Source organism: Protopterus annectens, chromosome 2.part1, assembly GCF_019279795.1.
Source record: "Protopterus annectens isolate FY-2018-M chromosome 2.part1, PAN1.0, whole genome shotgun sequence".
NCBI classification, from domain to species: Eukaryota; Metazoa; Chordata; order Ceratodontiformes; family Protopteridae; genus Protopterus; species Protopterus annectens.
In genome coordinates, this window is record NC_056729.1 from 1706708304 (window position 1) to 1706735091 (window position 26788).

The 26788-nt window shown below is 40.1% G+C and overlaps 1 protein-coding gene across 2 annotated transcripts in view; it reads left to right on the plus strand.

Annotated features, from left to right (window-relative positions):
• Positions 1-26788, plus strand: part of PEX14 (peroxisomal biogenesis factor 14) — a 2179090-nt gene that overhangs the window by 1851649 nt on the left and 300653 nt on the right. For both annotated transcript variants that reach the window (XM_044063151.1, XM_044063152.1), the window contains one exon: positions 5196-5298. In XM_044063151.1, coding sequence (XP_043919086.1) covers positions 5196-5298 — 103 coding nt within the window. The remainder of the gene's footprint in view (positions 1-5195; positions 5299-26788) is intronic.

Below are 26788 nucleotides of genomic sequence, written 5' to 3' on the forward strand. Positions count from 1 at the left end.
TGTTTCAGTTTTGTAAAAACAGGTGTGGTGATAGTGTTCCACCATTTCATAAAAGAAAGCTTTACTATATTTGTTATGCCCAAGATTACAGTAAGCCAGTGCATGCGTTAATCTGCTCAGGCATTTGTTTACTTTGGCAGCAGGACCACCGAAATGAATAAAAAGTGTGTTATGCTGTTTAATTTGATGTTTTCTTTTATTATGTTGTGAAATAAGGATTGGCGCAGGTGTTGGTCGAGCTTTACATTACCATAGATGTCTCAGTAATACGGTCTTCTTTTAGTCTTCACAATTGTGTTTACCTGGCTGATGTTATGTCTGCTCACTTGAAAATAGTGCAGTTGTTCTCTTACGTTTGAATGTGTAACTGAACCCTCTATTCAGGAAGCGAGAATGTATGCATTTTACTTACCTCTCTCATCTGTGAAGTATATATTCACACATTTTGGTATTCTGAAAAGTGATTTTCATCTGACTAAACTACTTTGTTACCTGATGCATGTATTTTGCAAATGCACTTTTCTAAAAAGTGACATTATCACATGTAATGTGGGGTTTTGGCTTGCAATGTATTTTTTTTTTCATGCAGAATACTAGTGTGAAGTTATTTCTTATATAATCAGCACTGTTTGTAATGCTAGGGGCAGCAGTGCCTTTTACAGCATATCTTTTAATTTGCTAAAAGTCTCTGTGTTTTGCATTCTGGTGTCAGTAGATCAGCAAAATCTGAACTGCGTGTATTTTGAGTTATTCATGATTCACTGCTTGCAACAAGAAGGGAGGCAGTGTTTGTACACAAGCTGTACAGTAGCTGCCATTCTGTGCGGGCTGTTGTATTTCACAAATGATATACATGAATCACTGAATGAACAGTACTGCTTTATAATGAGTTTCTGAGACATGAATTGATGAGGTGCCAGGTTCAAATGCCATCACTGCCTGAACTGTTTTACTTTAAAATAGCAGTTGAATGAACCACTGAGGGGTTATCCCATCAAGATGTTAAGTCTTGGATAGTATGCTAAAAAAAATAAGGAACATGAAGAAGTTGGTTGGTTTCATCTGAGCCATGGTTATGAAAACTGTGTGGCATACATTGTTTCAGGCTCTCATTTTGTCTTTGCAGGGTCAGTTAGCTTGCCTCTTTAATCTGTGAAGTATATATATGTGTTTCAAACTCTGTTAAATGTTGTGTAGTATAGCCTGGTTGTGAAAATGAACAGAAGAAAGAGTATCAGTTCTTTCTGAGAGTAATACATCTATAATAATATTTTCAGCTTTTCACTATATGGTTGGCTTAGAGCAAGGACATGCTTGGCAAACAAACTGGGCTAATCATTAACTACCACCTATCGTAAAACCAGATAGAACTAGGATTCTTCTTGTCCCTTAAATTTTTCAAGCTGCTTCCTTCATTTTTAATATAAGTAACGACTTTACATTTCAAAGCATCAACATTTTAAACATTTGGTAATATAGCAAATGAGTCAAGGTTCTCATGTTAAGTACAAAATTTTAATATCATGCAGTTTCATATATTCATCTAACTTTTTACCGACTTAACATTTTATATAGAAATCCCAAGTTCTTAAGAAAAATAAAACAGGTGGAGTTGCCATCATGTTTAAATGAATTCTCAATTTCTCACTTCATTCCGCTACCCTCTAACTATAGGAACGGTTTAAATCTTGATGGTTACTCTGAAAATAAACCACCGTAAAAGCATTAACTCTTAGAGGCATATACACCCCCCCCCCACAGCAATAACATTGATACAACCAAGGAACTTCCCTCGTGGATTTCTTCATCTACCTGTCAAGAAACCATTATAATGGGAGATTTTAATATTGATTGACTAACAGTAAAAAATATATCCTCCAACAAAAATATTAACCTCTATGGATTTACTCAATTTATAGATACCACAACAAGATACAACAAATACATCAATGGACAAAACACCCTGGACTAGCTCCTCACAAATTTTGCAGAAAAATTACTTCACCGGCTCCCTACCAGACAAACCAAGTGATCACCTACCCACGTTTATTGTAAGGAAGTGTCCATCACCTAAAATATCAGTCTCACAACACAAATAACTTTGATAGATACCTTTAGCAGTACCTTAAAATCAATCAATTGGCAACTACTGAAACAACTTCTACTAGATGAATTATCCTTCTTCAGTAGAACTTTTCCTACATATACTCAACAACCACAATCCTGTTAGAAATAAGAGAGTTAAATTCAACACAGTTCCTTGATTAACATAACAAACAAAGCTACTAATGACAAATAGAGACAAAAACTAGAGTCACAGGAAACAAAACAAAAATGACTTCATTCTCCAGATATATAGATAGCTTAGAAATCAAGCCAAAAATAAGATCAAAACAGATAAAAGATCTTACTTCAACAATTGACAAAATACAGGTCATACTAACCCTAAAATGTTCTGATAATCAATAAACTAATTAATTCACCCTGGGTATATAATCCAACCAACTTCACAGAATGTGTAGCTAGCCAGTTCAGTACTTCTTCATTCAGGCAGTTGCCTCACTCTTAAAAGCCACCACAACTTCTTCTGTACCTCTACAAGAGTGTATTAAATAACCAAGTAAAGTACCACTCAAACATTTGCAAAGATCCTTCATCAAAAAACTTCTCCTCAAACTTAACGCTATTACCACGCTTGCCCCAGATAAACTTCCTGCTGAATATATTAAACCCACAGCCGATGCAGTAGCCTACCCAGTAAGAATTCTAACCAGTTGCTCCATCAGAGACAGCCGTGTTCCTCTGCTGTGGAAGAAATCCTATGTTTTACCACTTCACAAAGGTGGGCAGTCTATAGACTTCTCCAACTATTGCCCCATTGCTATCCTCTCCCTCCAGCCAGAATTCAAGTGAAATGCATCCATCACTAAATAATAAAATCTAGTCCGAAAAATAATTTACTGTACCCAACACCACAGTTTCTGCCCACATCACAGTACTAATGCTGCACTCTTCAATTTCTGTACTCACATTAACCAGTATGATAACACTGGAAAACTAGTATCAGCAATATAATTTGATTTGTCCAAAGCCTTTGATACAGTGTCACATCCTAAACTTCTTAACAGAGCCTTCTTCCTTAGACTAGCTAGTCCTTCTGTCATGGTTCTGCAGTTACTTGTCTGACAGATACCAGCCAGTCATATGAACTACTGATGTCTCCTTCCTTCCTATATCTGTAAAGGTTCCACAAGGCTCTGTCCTAAGACCACTCTAATTTAATATTTTCATTAATGACCTACACAAACCAAGCACAAATGCCTCTATAGGACAGTATGCAGATTATTTGGAGCTCATCTGTTTTACTAAAACTGTTGAAAAGTTCCAGCATCTAACACAGGAATCCGCAGAGGGTTAAGTCTATGATTGTTAATGAGTTTCATCCCATAGTTCTAAGTTTGATTCTTTCAATGTCTACTTACCTACTGTCACTTTACCAGATAGTACTCTTGGGCTGCTCTATGAAATGGACAGTTGTGTCCAGTGGACTTATGTAGTAAACAAACAAGTGTTTTGGACACTACTTCCACCATATCATTTTCTGACACTATTTTTGGTGGCTGAGGTGGATCTAAAAGATCTCACTGCACTTATAAAAAAGTGTAGGGGAACTTCCCCAGTGTCCTGGCCATATTTAGGGGGGGGGGGGGAGAGAAGAAACGGTATCTAGAAAAAAACAAAACCTGGCCAAATTGTCCATGGTCAGTATAAATACTGCCTCAAAGGTTGCTTGAAAAGAGGTAATTGGCATAATGGGACAGCTGCAGTCAACAAAGTGAAAAGAAAGAAAAATTATCGTCATCATCATCTAAAGTCCATCGCCGTTTTCACCATAATGGCTCAGTCTCACACAAATTCCGTGATGTAAGGGAGTGGAAGAGAAGACATTGTTCATTACCAGTTTTAGTGCTTTTGCTATAGGCTTTCTGCTGTAAACCTGACCTAACCTTGATTTCTGAGACATCTGAGCGGCATCTTTATTTACGTTAACAGTTTTGCCATAGCGGAATGAGTACATCAGCCTAAATTATCATTAACTTTGGAGACTCATATGGTCCCACTGCTGTGGAATGAACTCCCTGTTCTGGAAGAATGGAAATTCTTCGTCCTTTTTACTTTGCTCAAGTGGACACTAGTTTCCCCAAGTTATTCCGCTTGTCTGGGTCTTGGCAGCAGATGCACCAGTGTTACTATTCTGCAGATTTACTAGCTGATTGACATAATTTTACAATCTGTGAGTTCTTACCTTATTCTTTTGGCTGGTGATATTACATTGTAGTTCTTATTTTGGTAGCATTTATTTTAAGGCCAGCTTAAGTGCAGTAATATTTTTCATGGGTAAGCCAAGGGGCCCTAACCTGTTTAAGTGAATGAATAGTTCTGCAGACATGCAAATATAGGTAGTGGGATCCTCACTTGTGTCTTAAACGTTTGGGTTTGTTCACAGATTATTTATTATCTTTGTAGGTTACATTGTAATTTCTGTAGTGGTTTCTGGATTCGCTAGAGTTTTCTTTTTTGCACTCCCGCTGTATGTTTTTCTTGTAAACGTTTTGCTTGTGCAGTCTAGTTGAGACATAGATATATTGAGGCACTGTTCATTCTCCTCCTAGTCTGAAAAAGTCATTAATTGTTACTGCTGTGAGTACCTATATATCAGCAATTTCAGTCTTCAAATTCATTTAGGCTTTGACTGCTCTGAAGATTTATTCAAATCAGCCCATATTTTGCTAATTGGTCTTTCTCGGTGAAGTGTGAGAAAAATTAGCTATGCAAAAGGGAAAGCCCTCATTTTCAAGTAGCTGTCAGAATGATTCAGATTTGAAAATATGTCCATGTTATGAAATTTTTGATGAAGCAGTGTGACCTTTTACCAAAAACTACACGGAAGATATGAAATGTGGTAAATATTGCCCTTTTTTCTAGTAACGTGATTTGCATTCTTAACTGTTAATGAAATGCTGATTACTATTGAGATAAGTAGTGATATGTGTTGTTTATCAGACAGGCCTGTAAAATGATCAAGGTGCTGTGACTAGCACTTCTTAATTAATCACTCTGAGTGCCACAGTTTACAGTAATAAGAATATTCTTGGTCATTTACATGTGCCTTTTCTTAACTTTTTTTCTTGTAGAAATACATCGTCCCCTTGATTATGGGCAACAGAGAGGACAAGAAACATCTGCAACGAATTGAGTCAAATATTTTGGAAATGAGTGGCACTGTGACACAAACAGGTGAAGATTAATGTCCCCATCACTTCACCCCTAAACTTTGCTGTCTTTCACTCTGCATGAAGACTTCGTTTATCTGCCATGAAAATGTGTTCATATTTATAAATGAAGCACCCGTCATTTCAGTTTAATTTGAAATTGCTTGTTTACTGTTGGCATGGCCGCAATTAATTATGTTTTTAGTGAAAGCCTTCTAACCCCAGAATATTAATGAGATGAATGAAGTGACAACATTTTTAATGCCTGTTAGTTTTGTTTTATTTATTTATTTATTTAACCTGTTCAGGGTTTTATCTTTAGTTTTTGTTGACAGGCTGGTGGTGCAGCCCCCCCAAACATATACACACCTGCACATTCTTCAGATAATTTAAAATATGAGCCCTCCAGAAACCGTGTCATTTGTAGACTTCATTTTAGCCACTGCTGACAAAGGAAACTAGTTCTACCTTTTGAGCAAAGCCGGTAATGCCTTTAGGATGGTAGGAAAAACTAGTGCCCCATCAGAAAATGTTATTTTATTTTTATTTATATTTGTTTAGTGGGATAGAGCACTTATCAGTGCTGCCTAATGTTAGGCTCAACCCAGGTTAAATTCCAAACATCTCACAAACAAAAAATACAGAAATGTGAGCAATAACAGAGTTGTTTATACTAATTACATAGCAAAAACCTGTGCACATGCCTTCTAGTGAACAAGCTCAGTGTAATGTACGTATATGCATTCGTTTCTAAAGTTACATGTTCTGAATGTTATTCTTAATTTTCAAGTTCTAATTAATTCATTGTTCAGCCTTTTTTCTAGTGACTTAGAAACACTAAATGTGCAAGTAGTGTCCAAGGACTCTTTAATTCCCTTTTTGAGATGGCTCTGTGTTTGGGTGTCTGTTTCTTGAGTTCTGCACCTGAATTTAGTTGCAGTAGTGGTGTGTGCTGGTTTTAAGTGACTCCATTGCACTGGGGCTGCAGTACATGCACACATTCTTTATTTAGTCATTCATTACATTGTTAGTCATTTTCTAACCTTTCTCTTCTCTTGACTGCTAAACTGTTTCCTCCTTTTAGCTAGGGAATGTACACATCAAGTCGTCTCTTCTCTCTTTTTTTTTTTTTAAATTTGTTCAATTTTATTTTGCATGTCGTCCATGTTCTCTTACCTGTTCTTGTCTAATCTAGGGATTCTGAAGCTTTTCAGATGTGTTTCTGTCTTTGTACATCATACCTTCTACAGCAGAATCTTGTTATAACGGTCTTCAAGGGACCTGACAAAATAGTCCATTATATCCATTGTCCACTCTACCCAGAGGCTGTCTTGCCACACACAAGAATTTACCTACAGAGTTCACTGGTATGATGCTGCACTATAACAGGTATAGTAGGTCAATGCAGATATTCATTTATGATGTCCACACAGAGGGTAAGAGGGTAGGGCCAATGTGGATAGGTGGAGTGGTCCAAAATTGTCAACAAACTGGATGCTGTAAATTGATGCTATAATATTTTTACACGTATAATACTGTAATGTATTACTGATAAGAAAGGTAATCAGTCAGTCAACAGAAAATCTTGCACTTGTTACTTTATTCCACTTGACACTGAATCTGTGTGTTAGGTGTTATCAAGCTATAATATTTTTACATGTGTGTACTGCAATGTATTGTTGATAAGCAAAGTAATCAGTTTCTTCTGCACTGCATTTCATTCGGGCGTTTTAGCCACCTATGCACGTAATTTGCTAATGTAGGTCATCAGAGCATCTGACTCAGCCGGGTCACTAGCATTATGTTCAGTGTAGCGTTGCAACATTGTCAAATGCCATGTTTGCCTCGCATAATGCATCAGAGATACTTCAGGTGCAGCTAACATTGGGTAAGACAGCGATTCAGGTCTTACCCTGTAATAGGTCCCCAACCATGTCCCAAGACACTCACTCCACGTTCCTAAGCACCCTGGAGAATATTAGGATCCAACCTAACACACTCATATTGGGCAACTTCAACTACTCCTCCATTAACTGGGAAAACTACTCGTGTACCAATACACTTGCCCAACATTTCCTAGAATTCATTAATTCCAATGCCCTGGCCCAACTCGTTCTTACCCCCACTAGTGGTAACAACATACTTAACCTGGTCATTACTAACATGGGCGACTGTTGCTCTACACCAGTAGTCAACTCCTTCCTGGTTAGATCCGACCACAAACTAATCACCTTGGAAATCCACATACCTCCCACCCCACCCCCGCAAAGGTTACCACCATGAAAAACTTCTCCAAAGCTAACTTTGGGCGCCTAAGAACAGAGATGGCTAACTTCACGGCATCCATGCAAATGGAGAATAGTTGCATGACCGCTGAATCATACACCAATGCACTGTACGAACATGTACACAAATGCATGGATCTCGCCATACCCAATAGAACCAAGACACTCTCCTCCAAAAACAGGAAGTCAATCTGGTGGTCCCCTGCCATAAACAAACTCTACAACAGGAGGAAGAAACTGATGCGGAATAAGGTGAAGTCCCAAGACTGGAAAAACTCCCTTATCAGCCTAAACAAAAAGTTGAGATCCCTCATCAAATCCTCTAAAGCTAGCTATGAAAACAGAAATGCAGCAGACAGTAAAGACAACCACAAGGCTTTCTATAGTTATGTAAAGAACCTCCACGGCAATACACAGATTTGCTCTGAGCTGCTGCACAATGGTACCTCCTATACCGAGCCAACAAATATTGCCAGTATATTGGTCGACAGATTCAGTGTCAACCCCCCCCCCAAAGGACCATTCACAATACCAGTAGATTGCCAGGCACCCAGTATTACTGCTGCACAGGTTAAAACAGCACTGTCCAAGGCCAAGAATACAGCTTCCATGGGACCTGACAATATCCCTGGCTGTGTTCTACATGAACTACAGAGCGAACTGGCACCTCACCTGTGTGCCCTGTTCAATCACAGCCTCACCTCAGGCTTTGTCCCTACTGAATGGCGCACTGCTATAGTCATCTCTCTCCACAAAGGAGGAGTGACAACAGAGCCTGGGAATTATCATCCCATTAGCCTGACGAGTCTGATATGCAAAGCTATGGAGCGCATCATCATGGACTTAATAAACAAGGATATAGGGAATCTCCAAACTCTGGATCCCACACAGTTTGGTTTTGTGAAGAGTAGATCATGCCTGCTCAACTTGGTCGACTTCTTTGAGTCAGTCACCAGACCTGTGGATGAAGGCAAGGTGGTTCATACAGCCTACCCTGATCTGACCAAGGCCTTTGATACCATTCTCCACTCAGGAATCATAGAAAAACTCACTAACCTAGGTATCAACCCCTATATCAGTAGGTGGGTTGCAAACTGGCTCACAGATAGAACCGACAGTGTGAAAGTAGCTGACTCCAAGTTAGACTGCCAAACAGTCACGCGTGGAGTCCCACAGAGATTGATCCTGGGTCCTGTCCTGTTTGGTATCTACTTCTCAGACATCCAGTCCAACACAAAGGGACTCTGGCTGACAAGGTTTGCAGACGATTGCAAGTTGGGAGCCATTATAACTCCCCAAGTGATGTTGACATCCTACAGAAAGGCCTCACTGAGACCAACGACTGGTGTCAGAACCATGGCCTTAAGCTCAATGCCAAAAAAATGTGTCGTCATTCCCTTTGAAAAAAACACAGTTCCCATGAACTACCACATCTATGGTAGTCCAGTGAACACAGAATGCATTATATGAGAACACAGGTTTATAGCAACATCTGTTTTGACCACCACAATGCCACTGTGGTCAGAAAGTCCTTCTATGTGGCACATCTCATTACTAAGGGTTTTGCATCCAGGAAGGAAGAGGTCATTGTATCCCTCTACTCTTCCCTCATTAGGCCAAACATTGAGTACAATGCCCCATTTGGCATGTACTTCACTAGACACCTGCAACAACTGGAGTGGCCGCAAAAGTACCTCACAAAGAGGATCCAAGGCCTTAAACACTTGTCCTATATGGGCAGACTCAAAAAAAAACTCCCAACTATTCTCTGTCTCATGTCGCCTACTTAGAGGCAATTTCTGCTTGACTTTTAAAGCCATGTCTGACCCAGCTCTGTTAGAAATGCTACATCTAAAGAAATCCCAAACCCTCTGCACCACACACTCCAGAGACATCAACCTCATTACCACAATCCACAAGAAAAACAATTCTTGTGGATTTTTATCATTAAATACACCTTTGGTTTATCATCACCTGAGTGATTTGTGCCTGTGAAACTCTGCCTGCCAGCATTTTTATTTATTTAGTTTGTTTTGCTGCTTCTGTTTTTTTCATTACCACAATCAACAGAATGTGCTGGAGGGAAAGGTTCATAACCCAGAGACTACCCATGCTACGGAACAGACTTCCCATACATGTCAAACAGAGCACCTCACTGGCCCTCTTCAAGAGAAATCTTGATGAGAGGATGGGAAGTAGAAAATTCACCCCAGGGACCACTTCAGTAGCTCTACTCGACAGAGGCACTGGAAACTAAGGTCGGGTGGCACGATGCCAGGTTAATCCTATGAGGCTAGGCTTGTAAAAACTCCAGGTCCATTAGCCTAGTACACACCTATGAACCTATGTTGATGGTGGAGGTGCCACTGGAACCTCAACTTCACTGGATTTGTCATCCCTTTATGTACAATCGACACCTGGAGACTTCTCCTTAACTTCTGCTACAGTGCCCTAGTCAGTCATTACAGGCTCTTTCTGGACATACTCATCAACTGCAAGAAATTCTTCCAACAATGTATTCTGGTCCAGGAAGTGCAGTTTTATTAGGTTCATAGGTTCATAGGTTCATACTAGGCTATCTGCCCAAGGGCATTTATAAGCCTAGCCCATAGTTATGTGGCTTTCGCCACCCCTTTAGTTTGAATAAAAACTATGCCTATCATTTTTCTGTGCCTCTGTCAAGCAGTGACACTGAAGTAATCCCTGGGGTATATCTGCGATCTCCCATCCATTGGTCAAGATTCCTCTTGAACAAGGCCAGCGAGGTGCTCTGCCTCACATGTACCGGGATTTTGTTCCACAGCATAGGGAGTCTCTGGGTGATGAATCTGTCCCTCCAGCACGCTTCTATTTATAACCGTGTCAAGGTTTAAGTCTCCCGCCCTTGTGGTTCTGAGGGATCTAGATTTTTTGAGGTGAAGCATATTCATCAAATCTGGGTTTGACATGGCCTTATATGTCAGGCACAGGTCACCTCTGAGCAAGCGGTATGAGACTGAATAGAGCTGGAGTTCTTTCAGTCGGGCAGCATAAGACATATTTTTGAGACCCTTTATCCTTTTGGTGAGGAACTTTTGGGGCCTTTCAAGCTGCAGCAGGTGTCTGGTCAGATACATTCCGAATGGGGCATTGTACTCAATCATAGGTCTAATGAGTGATGAGTACAGAGGGACGATGACCTCCCTTGATCTAGATGTGAATCCCTTCATGATCAGGTGGGCGATATAGAAGGTTTTCCTAACTACTTTAGCAACATGAGTGTCAAACGAAAGGCTACTGTCAACTTGGGTCCCCAGATCCCTGATGACTTTTTTCTGTGCTCAGTGGATTGCCACCTATATGGTAGCTAGGGGTAACCTTGTTTTTCCCGAAGGGTATGACTATGCATTTTTTGGTGTTTAACTTCAGGCCATGGCTCTGGCACCAGTTATCCGTTTCTGTGAGGCCCTTCTGGAGGATATCTGTGTCAGATGTGTTTTCGACTATGGCGCCCAGTTTGCAGTCATCTGCAAACTTTGTCAGCCATAACCCTCCTGTGTTTGCTTGTACTTCAGAAAAGTAGATGCCGAACAAGAGTGGACCCAGGACTGAGCCCTGTGGGACACCACTTGTGACAGGCTTTGAGTCTGACATGGCTCCAGCAACTCTGACCCTGTGGGTTCTGTCACTTAGCCAGTTTGCAACCTATCTTGTGATGTATGGGTTTACATTCAAGCTGATGAGTTTTTCGATGATACCTGAGTGGGGTATTGTGTCAAGGCCTTTGCCAGGTCGAGGTAGGCTGTATGGACTGCCTTTCCTCATCAATGGCCTTGGTGACTGTCTCGAAAAAGTCAACCAAGTTTAAGAGGCAGGATCTGCCTTTGACAAAGCCAAACTGGGTTGGATCCAAAGTCTGCAAGTTCCCTATGTCTTTATTTATGAGTTCCATTATGATCCTCTCCATGGCTTTGCAGATAAGGCTTGTCAAGCTAATGGGCGGTAATTTCCAGGGTCTGTGGAGGCACCGCCCTTATGAAGTGGGACCACAGTCGCCGTGCGCCACTCCTTGGGTACGTATCCTGAGGTGAGGCTAAGATTAAACAGCTGTCCTAACTGTGGGTTTAATTCCTCGTTGAGTTCATGAAGCACACAGCCGGGGACACCATCCGTCCCATGGATGCTGTGTTTTTGCCTTAGTGAGGGCAGTTCTCACCTGGGCATTGGAGATGTTTGGGGCTACAATCCTCTGGAATAGATATCTCTCCTTTTGGGGAGGGGAGAAGTTTGCACTGAACCTGTCAGCCAGTATGTTAGCAATGTGTGTAGGTTCAGTAATTTTCACATCATTTTGAACTAATTCTGAGCATATCTGGGAGTTTCCTCTTAGGTTTCTAACATAGCTAAAGAAGGCCTTATGATTGTCTTTAGAGTCCTTGGCGATTTTTCTCTCAAAATTTGCCTTGGATGATTTTATGAGAGCTCTTAGTTTTTTACTTATAATGATCAAAGGTGTCTTACCTTTCAAGGATTTTGCTCTATCTTGTAGTAGCTTCCTCCTTTTGTTGTAGAGTCGTTCAAAAATGTTGCCAAAGTCACGGGCAATGGATAGCGCTGGATGGTTCTGGATGATCATCCGTGGTCTGAACATTCTTGACAAACCCCACCTTTTTAAAACAGTTGCTGACTGTAGTAGCTGTTATTTCATTCTCCCAAATTGAACATGCCCAGTGCAGATTTTTGAGTACATCAACTGCAAACTTGCCTAAATCGCTGTTCTCAATGGCCATAAGTTTCACAGGAGCTACTTTCTGTACAGAACTTTAAAGTTGTAGATAATTCCAATGTCACACTGCTGAAGCTGGTTGGTACAGTTGGGAGGCAGAAACTCCAGCTATATTCCTTTAAGCTGTTCGGCAACAGCTGGATCATGTGTGCTACAGTTATCACCGATCATCAGTGCATGCTGTTTTCCCTTGACAAATTTTCTGTACAATCCTATCAGCTGCTTGCTGAATAGAATGCCAGTTATCTATGCTTTGTGGTTGCTTCTGTACTGCGGGCACTGACTTTACACCTTTGAAACATCGTGGGTTGGCAGACTAACTGACAGCTAACACTGGCAGCTTTTCAGATCCATCCATATTCACAGCAAACATTAAAATAAGATTCTCTTTGCTTCTCTTGCTGCCATGGCAAGTGTCTCCTTTGAATGTCATTGTGCGTTCTGGCAGCAGCTTATAGAACAAACCTGTTTTATCTGCATTGAAGGTGTTGCATTCATCATATTAGCAGCTGTGGTAGTTTATTTTGCAGCCAGTCCTTGGCCAATTCTTTCAGTACAGACTGTGAGGTTCCACTCAGAATTCAAAAGATAACAGCTCAGCATTTGTTAGACTGATCCAACCAGCCATCACTACAGTTAAAGTCACCGTGACCAAGTGCACGGACAAAACTAGCCACCTTTTCTTTTAATATTGCACCAAACACAGGCGCACCGACTGAAGACGCTTGCTTTAACCAAAGGAAAAGAGCATCTTCAGTGTCTTCATATGTAGACTTCCACATTTTCTTGCTACTGTCAGCAAACTGCCCAGATGAGATTTGTATTTCTCACGGTTAATCCAAATATCAGTAACTGTCGACTTATTAAGATCACACTCATGTATGTCAGCCTGTGTTTTGTTTTTATTTTCTATTAAAACTACAATTTGATGTTTTAACTCTGGAGTTATTGATTGCCTCTTCCAACTAGTTGACTTCTCTCCCATTTCACACAAAACAGCACAAGCATGTAAATGCGCATGCGTATTCCACTATAACCAAATAAGACAGCCTATCAGCAGTACAGTGTAAGCGAAATTCCCTTCTAAGCGAGTCTGTTATATCCAGCACCTTTTCTTCACGTTTATGTCAGCATGTGGCCAGGACCTGTGGACCTCCTCCATTGTAACCGGGTCCGTTATAATGAGATTATGCTGTAGCATCTGCCCATCTTTGGGGCACTTGCATCCCCTACCTTCATTTTTTTCCTGGCATTATTTGACCGTTTATCACTCATTTGGTACAGCACTGCAGCCTGTCTCCACTAGTTTGAGGTGTTATGAAGTTGCACGCCTTTTTCAGGATAAACTCCATTGCCTCCCTCATCTAATTCATATTTACAAAGCTCCATTTCATTCCTTTTTTTCCTAATCATTCTTGCATTGTTAAACCTCTCTGTGCATCTGTAGTTAGCCTTTCCTTAGGCTCCACAGTCTATGGAAATCATCACAAGTTCCATCCCATTACTTATTTCTAGAACAGTGTCCACATCCTCCACGGATGTACTGTTCATATGCCCATAGGTATATACTAGGCTAATGACTGAAGGGCATTTTTAAGCCTAGCCATGCTTCTCTGATATATCACACAAGTTATGTTATGGTACCCTAGGGTTATTTTAAAGGGTATGTATAAGCTTGGGCTTCAGTGGTCAAGCATTTACATGCTGCCTCTGTCTGTTAGAGACATAAGTGCCAGAATGGGGTTACATTTCCGATTCCCAATCCACTGGTCCAAGTTACGCGCGAGTTGGGTTGGGGAAGAAATCTGCTTCACGTAAATGGGAAACCTGTCCTAGAGAGCAGGAGTCTCTGAGATACATACCTGTTTCTCCAGCATATCCTGATTATGTTGCAGATGAGGTCTAGGGCCACAGATCAGGTAATTCTGATGCTATTTGTTTTGTGGATGTGCATCAGGTCCATTAGACCAGGATCAGAGAGTTGCTTGGAGACCAGGCATAGATTGCCTAACAGCAGTCTTTAGGAGATAGAATACAGAGATAGGGTTTTGAGGTGATCTGTGTAGGAAATGTTTATGCCCTGTACTCCTTTAGTGAGAAACCTCTCTACACATTCCATTTGTTGCATATGTTATTTCCTTTGCTGGTTAAGTTTACCTCTTTGAACGGAGAGGACTGCTGATATCCACAACTTGTTAATTTAAGGCAGAAGTTGTATGAGTGGGTTAGTTAAGACAGCAGACTTTTTAACAGTGATATCCTGTTGCTTGTTGTATTGAACTAAGACCCCCCCACCCACCGAAGACTATAACATTTCCCACTATGTGGGCACAGGCACATGAACATGATTTTATGCCATATGTATATGTGCACATGGATACAGGATGCCTGCCAGCATCTCTCCCACTTTGTGTGGCTGGTCGCTGAATCTGTCTCTGCCCTTAGGGTGAAAAGAAGCTGTCTGTAGGATACTCAGTCCTACTTTCACATACTAGCCATTGCAGGAACATGAGTCTCTTGCTAAATTTGATATGGCAGATTGCAGACTTGCTTGTTTGCCATTAGCCTGTCAGTCCTATTTTTTCAGAGGTTCACCCAGATCACTTTCACTAATGTTAAATTCCACCTAGCTATGTTCCACATATCATCCAGGAACATATTTACCACCCACATTACAAAGACGTGTCTGGAGAGTTTCTCCCTTGGCCTCCACTGAAAATTGGGTCGCTCCAAGTTGGACTTTCCTGGTAAACAAATGTTAAATAAATCTACAGAATAGTCTCCGATGGCTGCAGCCTTCTTTATTGCTTGTCTGCTGCCATCTATACTTTCCCCAATCACAACCTCCACTGTAAGCAAGCCAGTTTCTTATCTTTTGTCAGGTCTACCCATCCCATGCTCCATTATTCTCTAGGTCCTGTCATTTCACCTTCCATACTTCATTTTTGATCTGCCAAAATTAATCATTGACCTTATTCAGGATGCTGTTATTGAGTCACATTTATTCCTTCCTCTCTTTTCATAGATTCACCTAGTCTGATCTCTCTCTGAATGGTCTACCTAGTGATTATCTTTTTCCAGCATCCTAGAGTCCTTTTCCCAGTTTTCTCTGAGGTCCAGCCAGTTCTCATCCTGTACCTTTTTTCCTTTAGCCCTACAGTCACTTGTACCTTTGTTTTCCTTTAGCCCTACAGACCCATGTACCTTTTTTCCTTTAGCCATACAGTCCCATATACCTTTTTTCCTTTAGCCCTACAGTCCCGTGTACCTTTTTTCTTTAGCCCTACAGTCCCGTGTACCTTTTTTCCTTTAGCCCTACAGTCCCGAGTACCTTTTTTCCTTTAGCCCTACAGTCCCGTGTACCTTTTTTCCTTTAGCCCTACAGTCCCTTGTACCATTTATCCTTTAGCCCTACAGTCCCTTGTACCTTTTTTCTTTTAGCTCTACAGTCCCGTGTACCTTTTTTCCTTTAGCCCTACAGTCCCATGTACCTTTTTTCCTTTTGCCCTACAGTCGCGTGTACCTTTTTTTTCCTTTAGCCCTATAGTCCCATGTACCTTTTTTCCTTTAGCCCTACAGTGTCGTGTACCTTTTTTCCTTTAGCCCTACAGTCGCATGTACCTTTTTTCCTTTAGCCCTACAATCCTGTGTACCTTTTTTTCTTTAGCCCTACAGTCCTGTGTACCTCTTTTCCTTTAGCCCTACAGTCGCGTGGTCCTTTCTTCCTTTAGCCCTACAGTCGCGTGTACCTTTTTTCCTTTAGCCCTACAGTCACGTGTACCTTTTTTTCTTTAGCCCTATAGTCCTGTGTATCTTTTTTCCTTTAGCCCTACAGTCGTGTGGACCTTTTTTCCTTTAGCCCTACAGTCGCGTGGACCTTTTTTCCTTTAGCCCTATAGTCCCATTTCCTTCCTTTGTCATAGTTCACGCAGCTCTAGCTCACAGTTTCCGTTATCTGCCTATCCCCTTAATGCATTTATGGAGCTCCCACTTTCTTATCCTTTTGCATCTGTAGGGGCCACCCTGAACAGCCATGTCCTTTCCATGGTTTGTCTGTCACATACCCTGCTTAGTAGACTGTTCACCAGGTCTTGTTTTTACTCTTTTTGTTGCCTTACAAGCTTCTGTTCTTCTACAATGTATGCTCACTTACCTCTTCAGTTTTGTTTCTGATTCACAGCCCTGTTCCATATATTCTCTGTGGTTTGCCTAGTCCCATGTGACAACTTTTTTTTTTTAAACAAGAAACATCTTTATTAAATTATAATGTATGACATAGGCAATTTTACATGTGTAGAAATAACAATACACCACAGTGACACAATATCAGTTGCAAACATTATACATTACAAACCATGCCAGCACAAATGTAGCTGCAAACATTATACATCACTTATAATATAGCCAGTCATCGTCAGCCAGCCATTACATAACTCATTCAGATCCTTCTTTTAAACCTCGATCTTCCTCTCCATGTATTGTTCCCAAAAATCCCATTTTTCTGTGTAATTTGCTTCTACCCTTTTCTAAAGATCACAATTCCAGTTGTTTTATCTCTGTTACTATCTTCTCTACTTTTAGTAAAGTTGGTTTAGACTTTGATTTCCATTTTCTAGTAATTGCTTTTTTGCCAGCCGTTGTAATTAGACTCAGCAAGGCCTTATTGTGTCTTGGTAATTCTGATATTCTGTATCACAGCTCAAAAAATAATTTCCTTAGTTACACAAATTTGCTCACCCAGCATCTCCGAGAAAGCAGTCTGCATGGAATCTTTAAAGACTGCCAACTCATTACACTCCAGAAAATATGTTCCTGGTTACCTCTTTCTTCCCCATCACACCTGCAGCATTTGCTGTCTACCTGAGGAAAAATTCTTTGGAGTGTACTTGGGGTATACAAATACCTATGTAAACACTTCCAAGCAAAGATCCTGAAACTTCCAGACTTTGTTGCATATTTGAGAGACATGCATATATCCCCCATTGTTTCTTTGTGAATTCCTTATCCAGTCTCTCTCCCCAGTCCTTTTAAACCTTCTCTGATTGATTCTTATAGTGATCATGCAGTATTTTATATGCTCTACTAATTATTCCTTTCTTAATGTTAACTTCTGTTCTAGATTCTACTAAAAACTCTATCGGTGCTGGTCTTTTGTTTAGGGCCCCCTCTATTTCTTTCTTTTTGTCTGTACTCTGGTATCAATTCTTATATCCTGTCTTAACACAACTTCTTACTTTTTCTAATTTTCTCCAGGTATTTTTGACCTTGTAACTGCTGACTATCAGGCCCTTCCCTATCAGGCTGAACCTATTCATTCCTCAATATTAGGAATTTACCCAGTATCATGCTGGGTTGAGATCTGCCTGGAGATGTCATCATCAAGGCAGCTATGCGGGTTGTTTATCCTAACCTGAGATATGAGAAACCACTGTAGTCTAACCTAATAATGTCTCTGTTCTACACACCATGACATATCCAGCGTGCTGACCCAGTGTTCTGTGAGAGATGATGGTATCCCCACAAACCATATCCCTCAACCTCTTAGCACAATGTCTGGACAAAGCTAAAATTAATTGGTGGACGTTGGTCCAAAATCAGGGATAGATTTTAATTATCACTTTTATAAAGTTAGAAAGTTGCTAAAATAATAGCTTTTGCCTTAGCATGCATTTTCTGAAGGATATGAAGTCTGAAATTCAAATGCCTGGTATTACCTAGTGACTTCAGTCCTTGATGACTTACCAGAAAATCACAAATTTTATGAGAAACAGACCAAAAATATGAGGCAAAAATCTGGGCAACCAAGGGGTATGTCACTGATCCCTCCTGTACATCCCACAAATGGTGCATTCTCTGCCAGACACACTGGCAGCCCCCAAGCATGCCTGTGGCACTGCTGTGGTATTCTTATCTGCATGGACAGATGAGGTTGTTTTCTCCTCCCAAAACCTCAAACTAAACTCTTCCATTGAGAGTGACATGATCACCTGTATCACTTCTGGACTATGTATGTTTCTTTATCGTAATATGCATGCATGCTTGCTTCATTGCATGAATGGACAAGGGCTACCATTATCAGCTTGGCTTTCTGAAAATCACTTCCTCCTCTTGTATTCTCAATGCTACAGACCTCTGTCCTAGCATCTGAGCTGCAGGCAAGCTGGATGAGAACTTATCCCCTCATTTCTCATCCTTTCATGACTGTCTCTTCCAGCAACATAGCTGCCGATTAAACTTAGTGTGTCTGTGACATAGTCAGACTCCTAGCCAGCCTTAAGCATAGGAAAACTAGGCGGCCACCTAGGGCGCCACTTTAGCAGGGGCACTTTTACAGTATTTATTTGGTGTAGGTAGACCAGGATGGGGGCACCGGGTGGTATGGTGGGGGATGCCGTGAAGCCCTTCTGCCTAGGGCACCAGTTGATCTAAGGCCACTCCTGGTCAGACTTTATCCTTCTGTACCACAAATCTGGACTTCCATTCCTCATTTCTCAACTGTCTGCACCTTTTCTACGGAGTTATCCACCCACATTTTCACATCTTTTTTTATATATATTTTAAATCGTCACATTTTAAGATGCAACATGACTTTGCATACATTAATAAAAAATAAAACAAACCATAATAACAATCCCATTAGTAGCATCATGCAGTATGCATTCATTTTCTATTTAGCAATTTTCATTCACTCCAGTATTACATAAAAAGTTATGTTTTTGCTTTCCTTTAAACCTTACCGCTCTTCCTGCCTGTATTCTTACAAATTGTATTAATTTGTACGAAATGCATTTCTTCCCTTTTCTAAAGATCTCACCAGAAGATTTTTAATCACTTTTACAATTGCCAAAATTTCTGTTAATGTATGTTTAGATTTTGATTCCATTTTATAGTAATTGCTTTTTTGGCAGCACCATTAACTTTATTATGGCTTACTATGTCTAGACAATCCAGCTCAAAAGAGTCATTAATTTAGTTACTTCAGTTTTTTACAGTCACAAAAACACTTTCTAGAGGTTTTGGGAGCTGGCATAAGGGTTAAAGTGTTTACCTCAGAAGCACATGGTACAAGGTTTAATTATCACCTTATGAAGCACGATTAAACTTAAAAAGGTCTCCTGTGGTCATTAACCTAGTAATCACCTATAAACTTCTATCTTCCACATCACATTTCCAGCTTTTGTTGCCTGTATGAGTTAAAATCCTGTAAAGTCTTCTTAGAGTATAACAATAAAAATATGTACAAAAATACTTGGATACAGTAATCATAACTTTGTTGCAAACTTGACAGTACTGCAGATTTTCTCCCACTGCCTTCCTTTGTAATCTGCTGTTTTTTATGTTCTCTTTTCCCAGTCTCTTCTAACCCACTCTGATTGATTATTATAATTAACTTGCAATATTTTATAAGCCCTACTAAATGTTAATTTTTAACAGAATCTTCTGTTATGGACTCAACTAAAAATTCTGAGAGAGATGGTCTTTCATTTAACATTCCCGTTTTCCTTTCTCTTTGTCTGTACCCTGTTGTCATTCACTGACAGGGAAGGCAATTAAGCTGCAGTCCAAATTCCTGAGTAGCCTCACCCCACTCTGTTGCATTTCCCTCCCGAGGTATTTGCTGTCAGTACCTTGCTTCCTGCTTCAGTAAATTTCAGACCTCTGTTGCCCATTTTTGTACCCCCACTTGCAGTGATCATTTGTATGTATGTATTTGTTTTCCTGGGTAGAGCACTGATCTTTGTGGGCCTTTTACACACTCGATAATGATATTCTTGTTATCCAGGAAATGTCCTTTCTCCTCTCTCATGCTGGTTTTGTTCTTAGAATACTTTCTGTTTTTTGAGTATACTATTCTCTGTGGTTGTTACTATTCACCTTAAGGACTAGCATCCCAAACCTTAGTCTCTCTCTCTCTATCTCTCGACACCACCAATCCATAGGTTTGTCCCAGGGATTACTCCCGTGTCACTATTAGACAGAGGCACAGTAAACTAAACCTTAAAAAGGGCACAGTATACTCAAACCAAGGGGTGGCGTAAGCCATACAGAATCAGGCTAGGCTTATAATTGCCCCAGGGCATATAGCCTAGTACGAACCTATGAACAACTTTCCATCGTATCTACTCACATCTTTTTCTCACCAGTGATTCACCCCTCCTTGCAGACAGAAGCATACAGCATTCAGGATTTCAACATCCCTTAGCCATATCTTAGTTTTGGTAACATCTTTGCCACTTTCTTACCTAATACAGACATAAACACTTTATAATCATGGTTTAAAATGAAAAGGGGTCTATATGAAACAGTACCAGAAGGTTCTTTACTCTTCATAGAAGGTTGTGCATCAGGCCTGGCAAGCCGGTACGTAAAAATCAACTGCCAATCATTAGCGGACCGGAGTTCCGCTGTGGCGACCCCTAACCGGGAAAAGCCGAAAGAAAGACCAGAAGGTTCTTTACTCTCTTTCGGTAATACAGTCAACACTTCATTTTCTAACATGCTGCTATTTACTCCTTTTTAAAATATTGTTTCACAAATGCTTCCTTATGCATATCACTTACTTTCTTCCTAACTTCCAAATTTCCACAGGAATACTGTCTGTTCCTAGAGACTTCCCTGTTGATTAATTATGCATAATTTTTATTTCATTTCTTACTATCTTTGTTAGTTATTGCTGACCCTCATTTTCCTCCAGTTTTGGCATAACTAAATATACTACAAATATTTCCATTTGTGGCTTTTTGTGTTTTTTCCATTTCTGTGCTTTTACTATTTTTTCCCTAAATTGCGTAATAGCCATCTTTGGAGAATATAAATGCACGGACATACAACCCTTGTACTTTGCCATTATACCCTTACTACCCGAGATCTGCTTTTATTGTCATTTTCCATCTTCTGTCACTGTTGGGGCCATTTTCACACTAGGTAGTATTACTTCCCATTTCCTTTCCCCCTCTAATATTCTGCTAAATATCCACACTGAAATCCTTTTTCTCAAATTCATGTGCTCGTTTTTATCCAGGTGTCCCTGTAACATTGCTATTAACACCATACTCTTCTAAATATCATTCAGAGTTCTCTGTTTTTTGTCTGTAGCTATAATGCCATTTACATTCCCTGTTAGTATTCACAAAGCAGGCATTCTGATGAAAAACTGTTGTTTCTACATGTTATACAAGACTGTTGTTTTCAATATGTTTCCTTCTTGCAGCTTACATGCATACAGTAATGATTGGCAAGCTGGTGTGGTGTTTAGTTGCCTGTTTTAATCTCTGTTTGAACCCATGTCACATTTCCCAGTCTTTTCTGCTTCACTAAAAACACTCAAGAAACAAAAAGTGAAAAACATTTTGAAAACTAAAATCCCCTTTCAAACTCGCAGCAAGTGGGCAACACTAAGTGTATACACTTTCCAGTATCAACTTTGGCCTTGACACCAAACAGGTCAATGTCAGCAAGGGCCTCGCATCAAGAGAAAGGTTGATTCCAGGTAATAAGCTGACTTTGACACAGAGTTTGAAAGCAGACGTGTCCATTTAAGGTGAATGACCGTGACAGCATGACAACACTGTCACTGATACTGAAGGTTATTGGATTAATTTTCCATTACTGACACTTTATTGCAGAATTAGCAGGTGCAGCACTTCTGAGTGTTCCATCCTGTGGATGAGACTTTCAAGTGAGGTCCCATCTTGCTGAATTGGCTCAGGTGAATGTAAAAGAACCCATAGCTCATATTGAGAAAAATAGGGGAGGTTCCCTGTTGCCCTGGCCATGTTTCTCCATTGTCAGTATAAATACCACCTTAGGTCTCCCCTGAAAAGCGGCCGCTAGTGTAGTGAGAGTAACTCAGTCAATACAAGAAAAATAAAAATAATGGGGGACATTGTTAGTCTCGTACAGGACTGGGTAATGTGGATGAGCCTGTTGAAGTCTTCTGTGGCTATAAGCTTCGGGAAAACCTATGAACCAGGTCTCATTTGCCACCAGTTTTTTCAAATGCATTCAGCTCCCGCTGGACCAGATAAGTTAGAATTTCTCTCTCTTTTGCGGTATTTTTTACACTGTTTAGTCAGAATTTGTATTTTCAAAACACTTTCTCTTTTTTTGAAAGGCTTTTTGAGCTATATTGGTCTTTTGAGGCCATTTGCAATATGTTTTACTGCCTTGTCACGTGTTAGGCCTTTTAGTCCATTTGTTATTAAAAAAACAGTTATAGCAAGTAAAAAATGTTACCAGTTCAACAGCTAAACCTTTGCTAAAAGATAAAAGTCAAGTAAAAGTCCAAAAAGCAAAGGTATGGCTCCAAAGTTCAAAGTTCAAAATCTATTAAAATACGAATCCAAAATCCAAGAAGTAGATGTCAGCTCAGCTTTATTCACACAAGCGCTTTCACACACAGCTTCGTCAGGTGCATAATACATGCTGATTAGAACCACTATTTATACTAACAATCAATCATGTGACAAAACCTAAATACAAATATTTAAGTGTACATACAGTTAAAAAATATCATAAAAAATTTTTATATAATACATAAAACAATATTACATACTCTTATATATATATATATATATATATATATATAAAATAAACAAATATAAAATAATTATATATTGTTAAAATAATTATAATTACTTCCTCAAGGACCTTTTCTGTAATGTTGGTTTAATAGGAACATGGTCATTTAGACCATGCCCACAGTTGGCCCTTAATCTAAAAATCCAGCTTGCTTCTAACTCTTCAGTTCTATGTCTTACATTACCCCTTCTCACAGTCTCAAAAGTTTTAGCTAGTACTGAGAACATAAAAACATGTTTTATATCTGTTTGCATAACATGCTTGGCAAGTGCATTAATACTATTCATTCTCTTAATGTTATACAAATGCTCTCTAATCCTCTCTCTAAGACTGCGGTCAGTCTTACCTACATAATATTTATTACATAGGGTACAGGCTGCAAGATATGCAACATGCATGGTGCCACAATCAGCACTAGTAAGTTTATAAAATTCACCTGTATCTGGATGTTTAAATTCAGAAGCTGTGGACACATAACTACAATAATTGCATGCCCCACATGGTTTAGTGCCCGAATTATTGATTAAATGTTCATTCTGGGATTTATGACATAACCTAGACTTCAATGATTTCATATTCTTAAAAGAAAATTGAGGTTTTGTACCAACCAAAGCCTTAATGTTGTCATCTGTCATCAGAATGCCCCAATGTTTATTTATAATTTCTGTATACAATTTTACATCTCTAGTATAATGCATAGACATTCTATGTCAATTATCAAAGGTTCTATTCTTTTTACTAGAATGCTCAGAAAAATAGGGTTTAGCTACGGTGGATCTTACAGCATCTGTGGGTTGGATTTGGTTGCTAGGGGTTATGAACAGGGGTTGGTGAGGAAGAATTCTGCAGCCATAGATGCTGTAAGATCCACCGTAGCTAAACTTTATTTTTCTGAGCATTGCTGTTGATGGGGTCAAATCATGTAAAGGAGTCATAGAAGATATGCAAGTCCTTCAGCTGAAGGACCTTAAAAGAAAGGAGAAATAAGCTTCTTCCCCCAGAAGACTACAGGAAGAAGTACAAGGAAGGAGACAAGAAAAAGGGGAAGAGCAGGACTGAGCAAACTGCTGATAGCAGATTGGGTAGCCACAGCCATGTTCATACTACCCAGAGGTCCAGTTTTCTGGCTTCTGTCCAGTCCTACCTTCAGGGGGGTTTGTCCAGTAGAAGTATTGTAGTTCCGGACAATTGTCTGAGAAAGAGACCAAGGAGCTTTTCCTCAGAGAATGATCTCTCTAGATGCCTTGAATCTAGGCCTTCCTCTGACATTTCCACCTGATCAGGTCTGTCAGTAGTCCCTCCATGCAGTATGATATGAAGCAAGTGATGAGAGCCTTCATTAAAATTCAATTTATTTATTTATTTGACATTTATTAACTGGGTTAGTCCAGCTGAGCTAGAAGCCCATTTTCAGTGGAGACCCAAGGAGGAAAGCTCCAGAAAATTACATACTAAAATTAATTGAACATGGCTAAATATAATTTAAGTTATACAGTATAGTAAAAGTAAAAAAGTACAACATGGAATATGCACAAATAATTAAGCAAACTGCAATTATAAAAAAAAAATAGAATGATTTAAAATTATGAATGAAAAAAATAAAGATTAAAATGGATGTAATACCACCCCCTGTATTTTCTAGACTGAGGAGTTTAGCACCCCGAGCTTTGGCTTGGCCTGGTTTCAACATTAGAAGCTTTGAAATAGACTACTTACCCATAGTGGTCTGTGTCGGCACCAACTCCTTTGGTCCTTTCACTCTCTGCTACATCCCCTAACCCAAACCCCGTTTGTGAGAAACCTGGCACAAGGATGTTGGCGTCAATTGTTGGCTTCTGTATCAGCACTGATCTTCCTGGCCACTCAGCATATCCGACACTTCAGCAGTCAACCTGTGTGTGTTAAAACTAGCTTCCTATTTGGGGTGGCCTTATTTTTGATACTTGGCCCTTGTCAACACTGACTGATAACCAGACAACAAATGGGATAAACACAAACACCTGATGAACACAATCCTGTGTGGTAACAGCCAAGAAACCAGGGCAACTGTAGGAGAAAACACTATTTATTAGAAGTTGAGCACTTTCATTCCTGGACTATGAACTTCATCAGAACAAATCTTGGGTGTTACCACAGGGGAATGTGTTCATCAAGACCTTGTCAACAGTGACCTGTTTGGTGGCAAGGTCATCTTTGGTACTGGCTTTGTACAACTTTCCAGCTGCTACAGGCACCTCTTCTGCATTCAGAAACCTGGAAGGACTTACCTCCATATCCAGATGTCCTGACAGAGCAGACATATGACAAATTTAGCTCCATCTGCCAACACTTGTCACTGTTGAATTTTAGATCATACAGGAATGCACCACTCAGGGTCAGACCCATCGTAGCTGCTTGGAAGACTCCCAACCCAAAGTACCCAGGAAGAAAACATGGAAGAGAGACCGACTCCCTAACAGACTTTCTTACCCTGATTAAGATCTCTTTTAAAGAGAGAGATCACTGCAGTCTGCTCCCAATTACCCCATGTTTGGGGAAAATGAGACAGAGAGATACTTTACCCATAGACTCACCTTCTCCTGATGAGGAAAATCTGTTGGAGGTTTTTCAAACTGTCTCATTTACAGCTTTTGTTGTTCTCCCCATGGAACCACATGATTAGCTTTGCTGTGAGAAGGGCTTGGCTAGAAACCAGGGTGGCTGAGCCCATCACAAGAAAGCCTGACAAGATACCATGCACTTCTAAGGACAAAGATCATAGTGGAGTAAAGATCCCCTTGCTCCCACTTAGTGATGGTAGTGGTAGTGCTAGTGACAAAAAGGGTTCTCGTGCAGTAGACAGGATGGAGGATGTATATTTTTGCATCAGATACTTTCTCCATACACACCTTAGACTAGCTGGTGCATGAAATCAGTACAAGCTAGCTGAGCAAACACTAGATGCACTGTGAAGATCATTGACACCAGATACTCATAAACAGCTAGAGGCGCAAATGTCCACTGTGCTTAACATAGCTGTGCTCTCCATGTGCCGGTTAAACAGAGCAGCCAGGACCGGCATTAAAATGAGGTTTTATGCCCGTCTGAGGCTTTGTGATATGCATAAGACTTCAAGGTGTTCTTCACTAATGCTTGCTTTGATGGGCCATCATACTTTGGACCTCAAGTATAGGAAAAACTGGTAAGGAGCGAACGAGAGAGTAAAACTTTGTCTGTAGTGGGAATCAGGTTCACAGTTCATCTGAGATCCTCCTCAAGGAATCATAGAGATTTTAAGAACTTGTTTTTTAAAACAAAATCCCAACATCCAGCCCTTTGGAACATATTTAACTGATTTGCAAATGAGAAGAACCCCAAAGGATAGCTTGAGACTGACTCCTGGAATGGGGGTGACTTAGCTTTCAGTTATAGCGCTAGTCACTTCTTGCACCCCTTTAAGAATCAAAGGCAAAACTAAAGCAGTTCTGTCCCTGTACTTCTCACATATTCTGTAAACCTATATTAAGGCTTTGTGTTGTCTGTGAAGGGATAGGAATCCGAGTGGACATCCTCCTGCAAAGTGGGGAATGAATCTTAATAAAGGGCTGTCAATGCGAGGGGGGGTCTTGTCCGGTAAAATAAGTTTTAGCTGTTGAGTCAGTTGTGTCTGTCTGTTGTACAGACCAGAATATTCACTTACAGTTTAAAAGGCTCGTAAGTTATGAGCTTTCCTCGATATTTTTTTTTAAATTAAATTTCGTATAATTCTCAGAAATAGGCATGCAGTCATTCCCAAGTATAACAGACACTTCCATTTAAAGTCCTTGGGTGGAACCTGAAAGGTACATGTGCTCTTGTTGTAATTTTTTCTTGGTTTGCTTGGGGTATCATTAGTGCACAAAAAT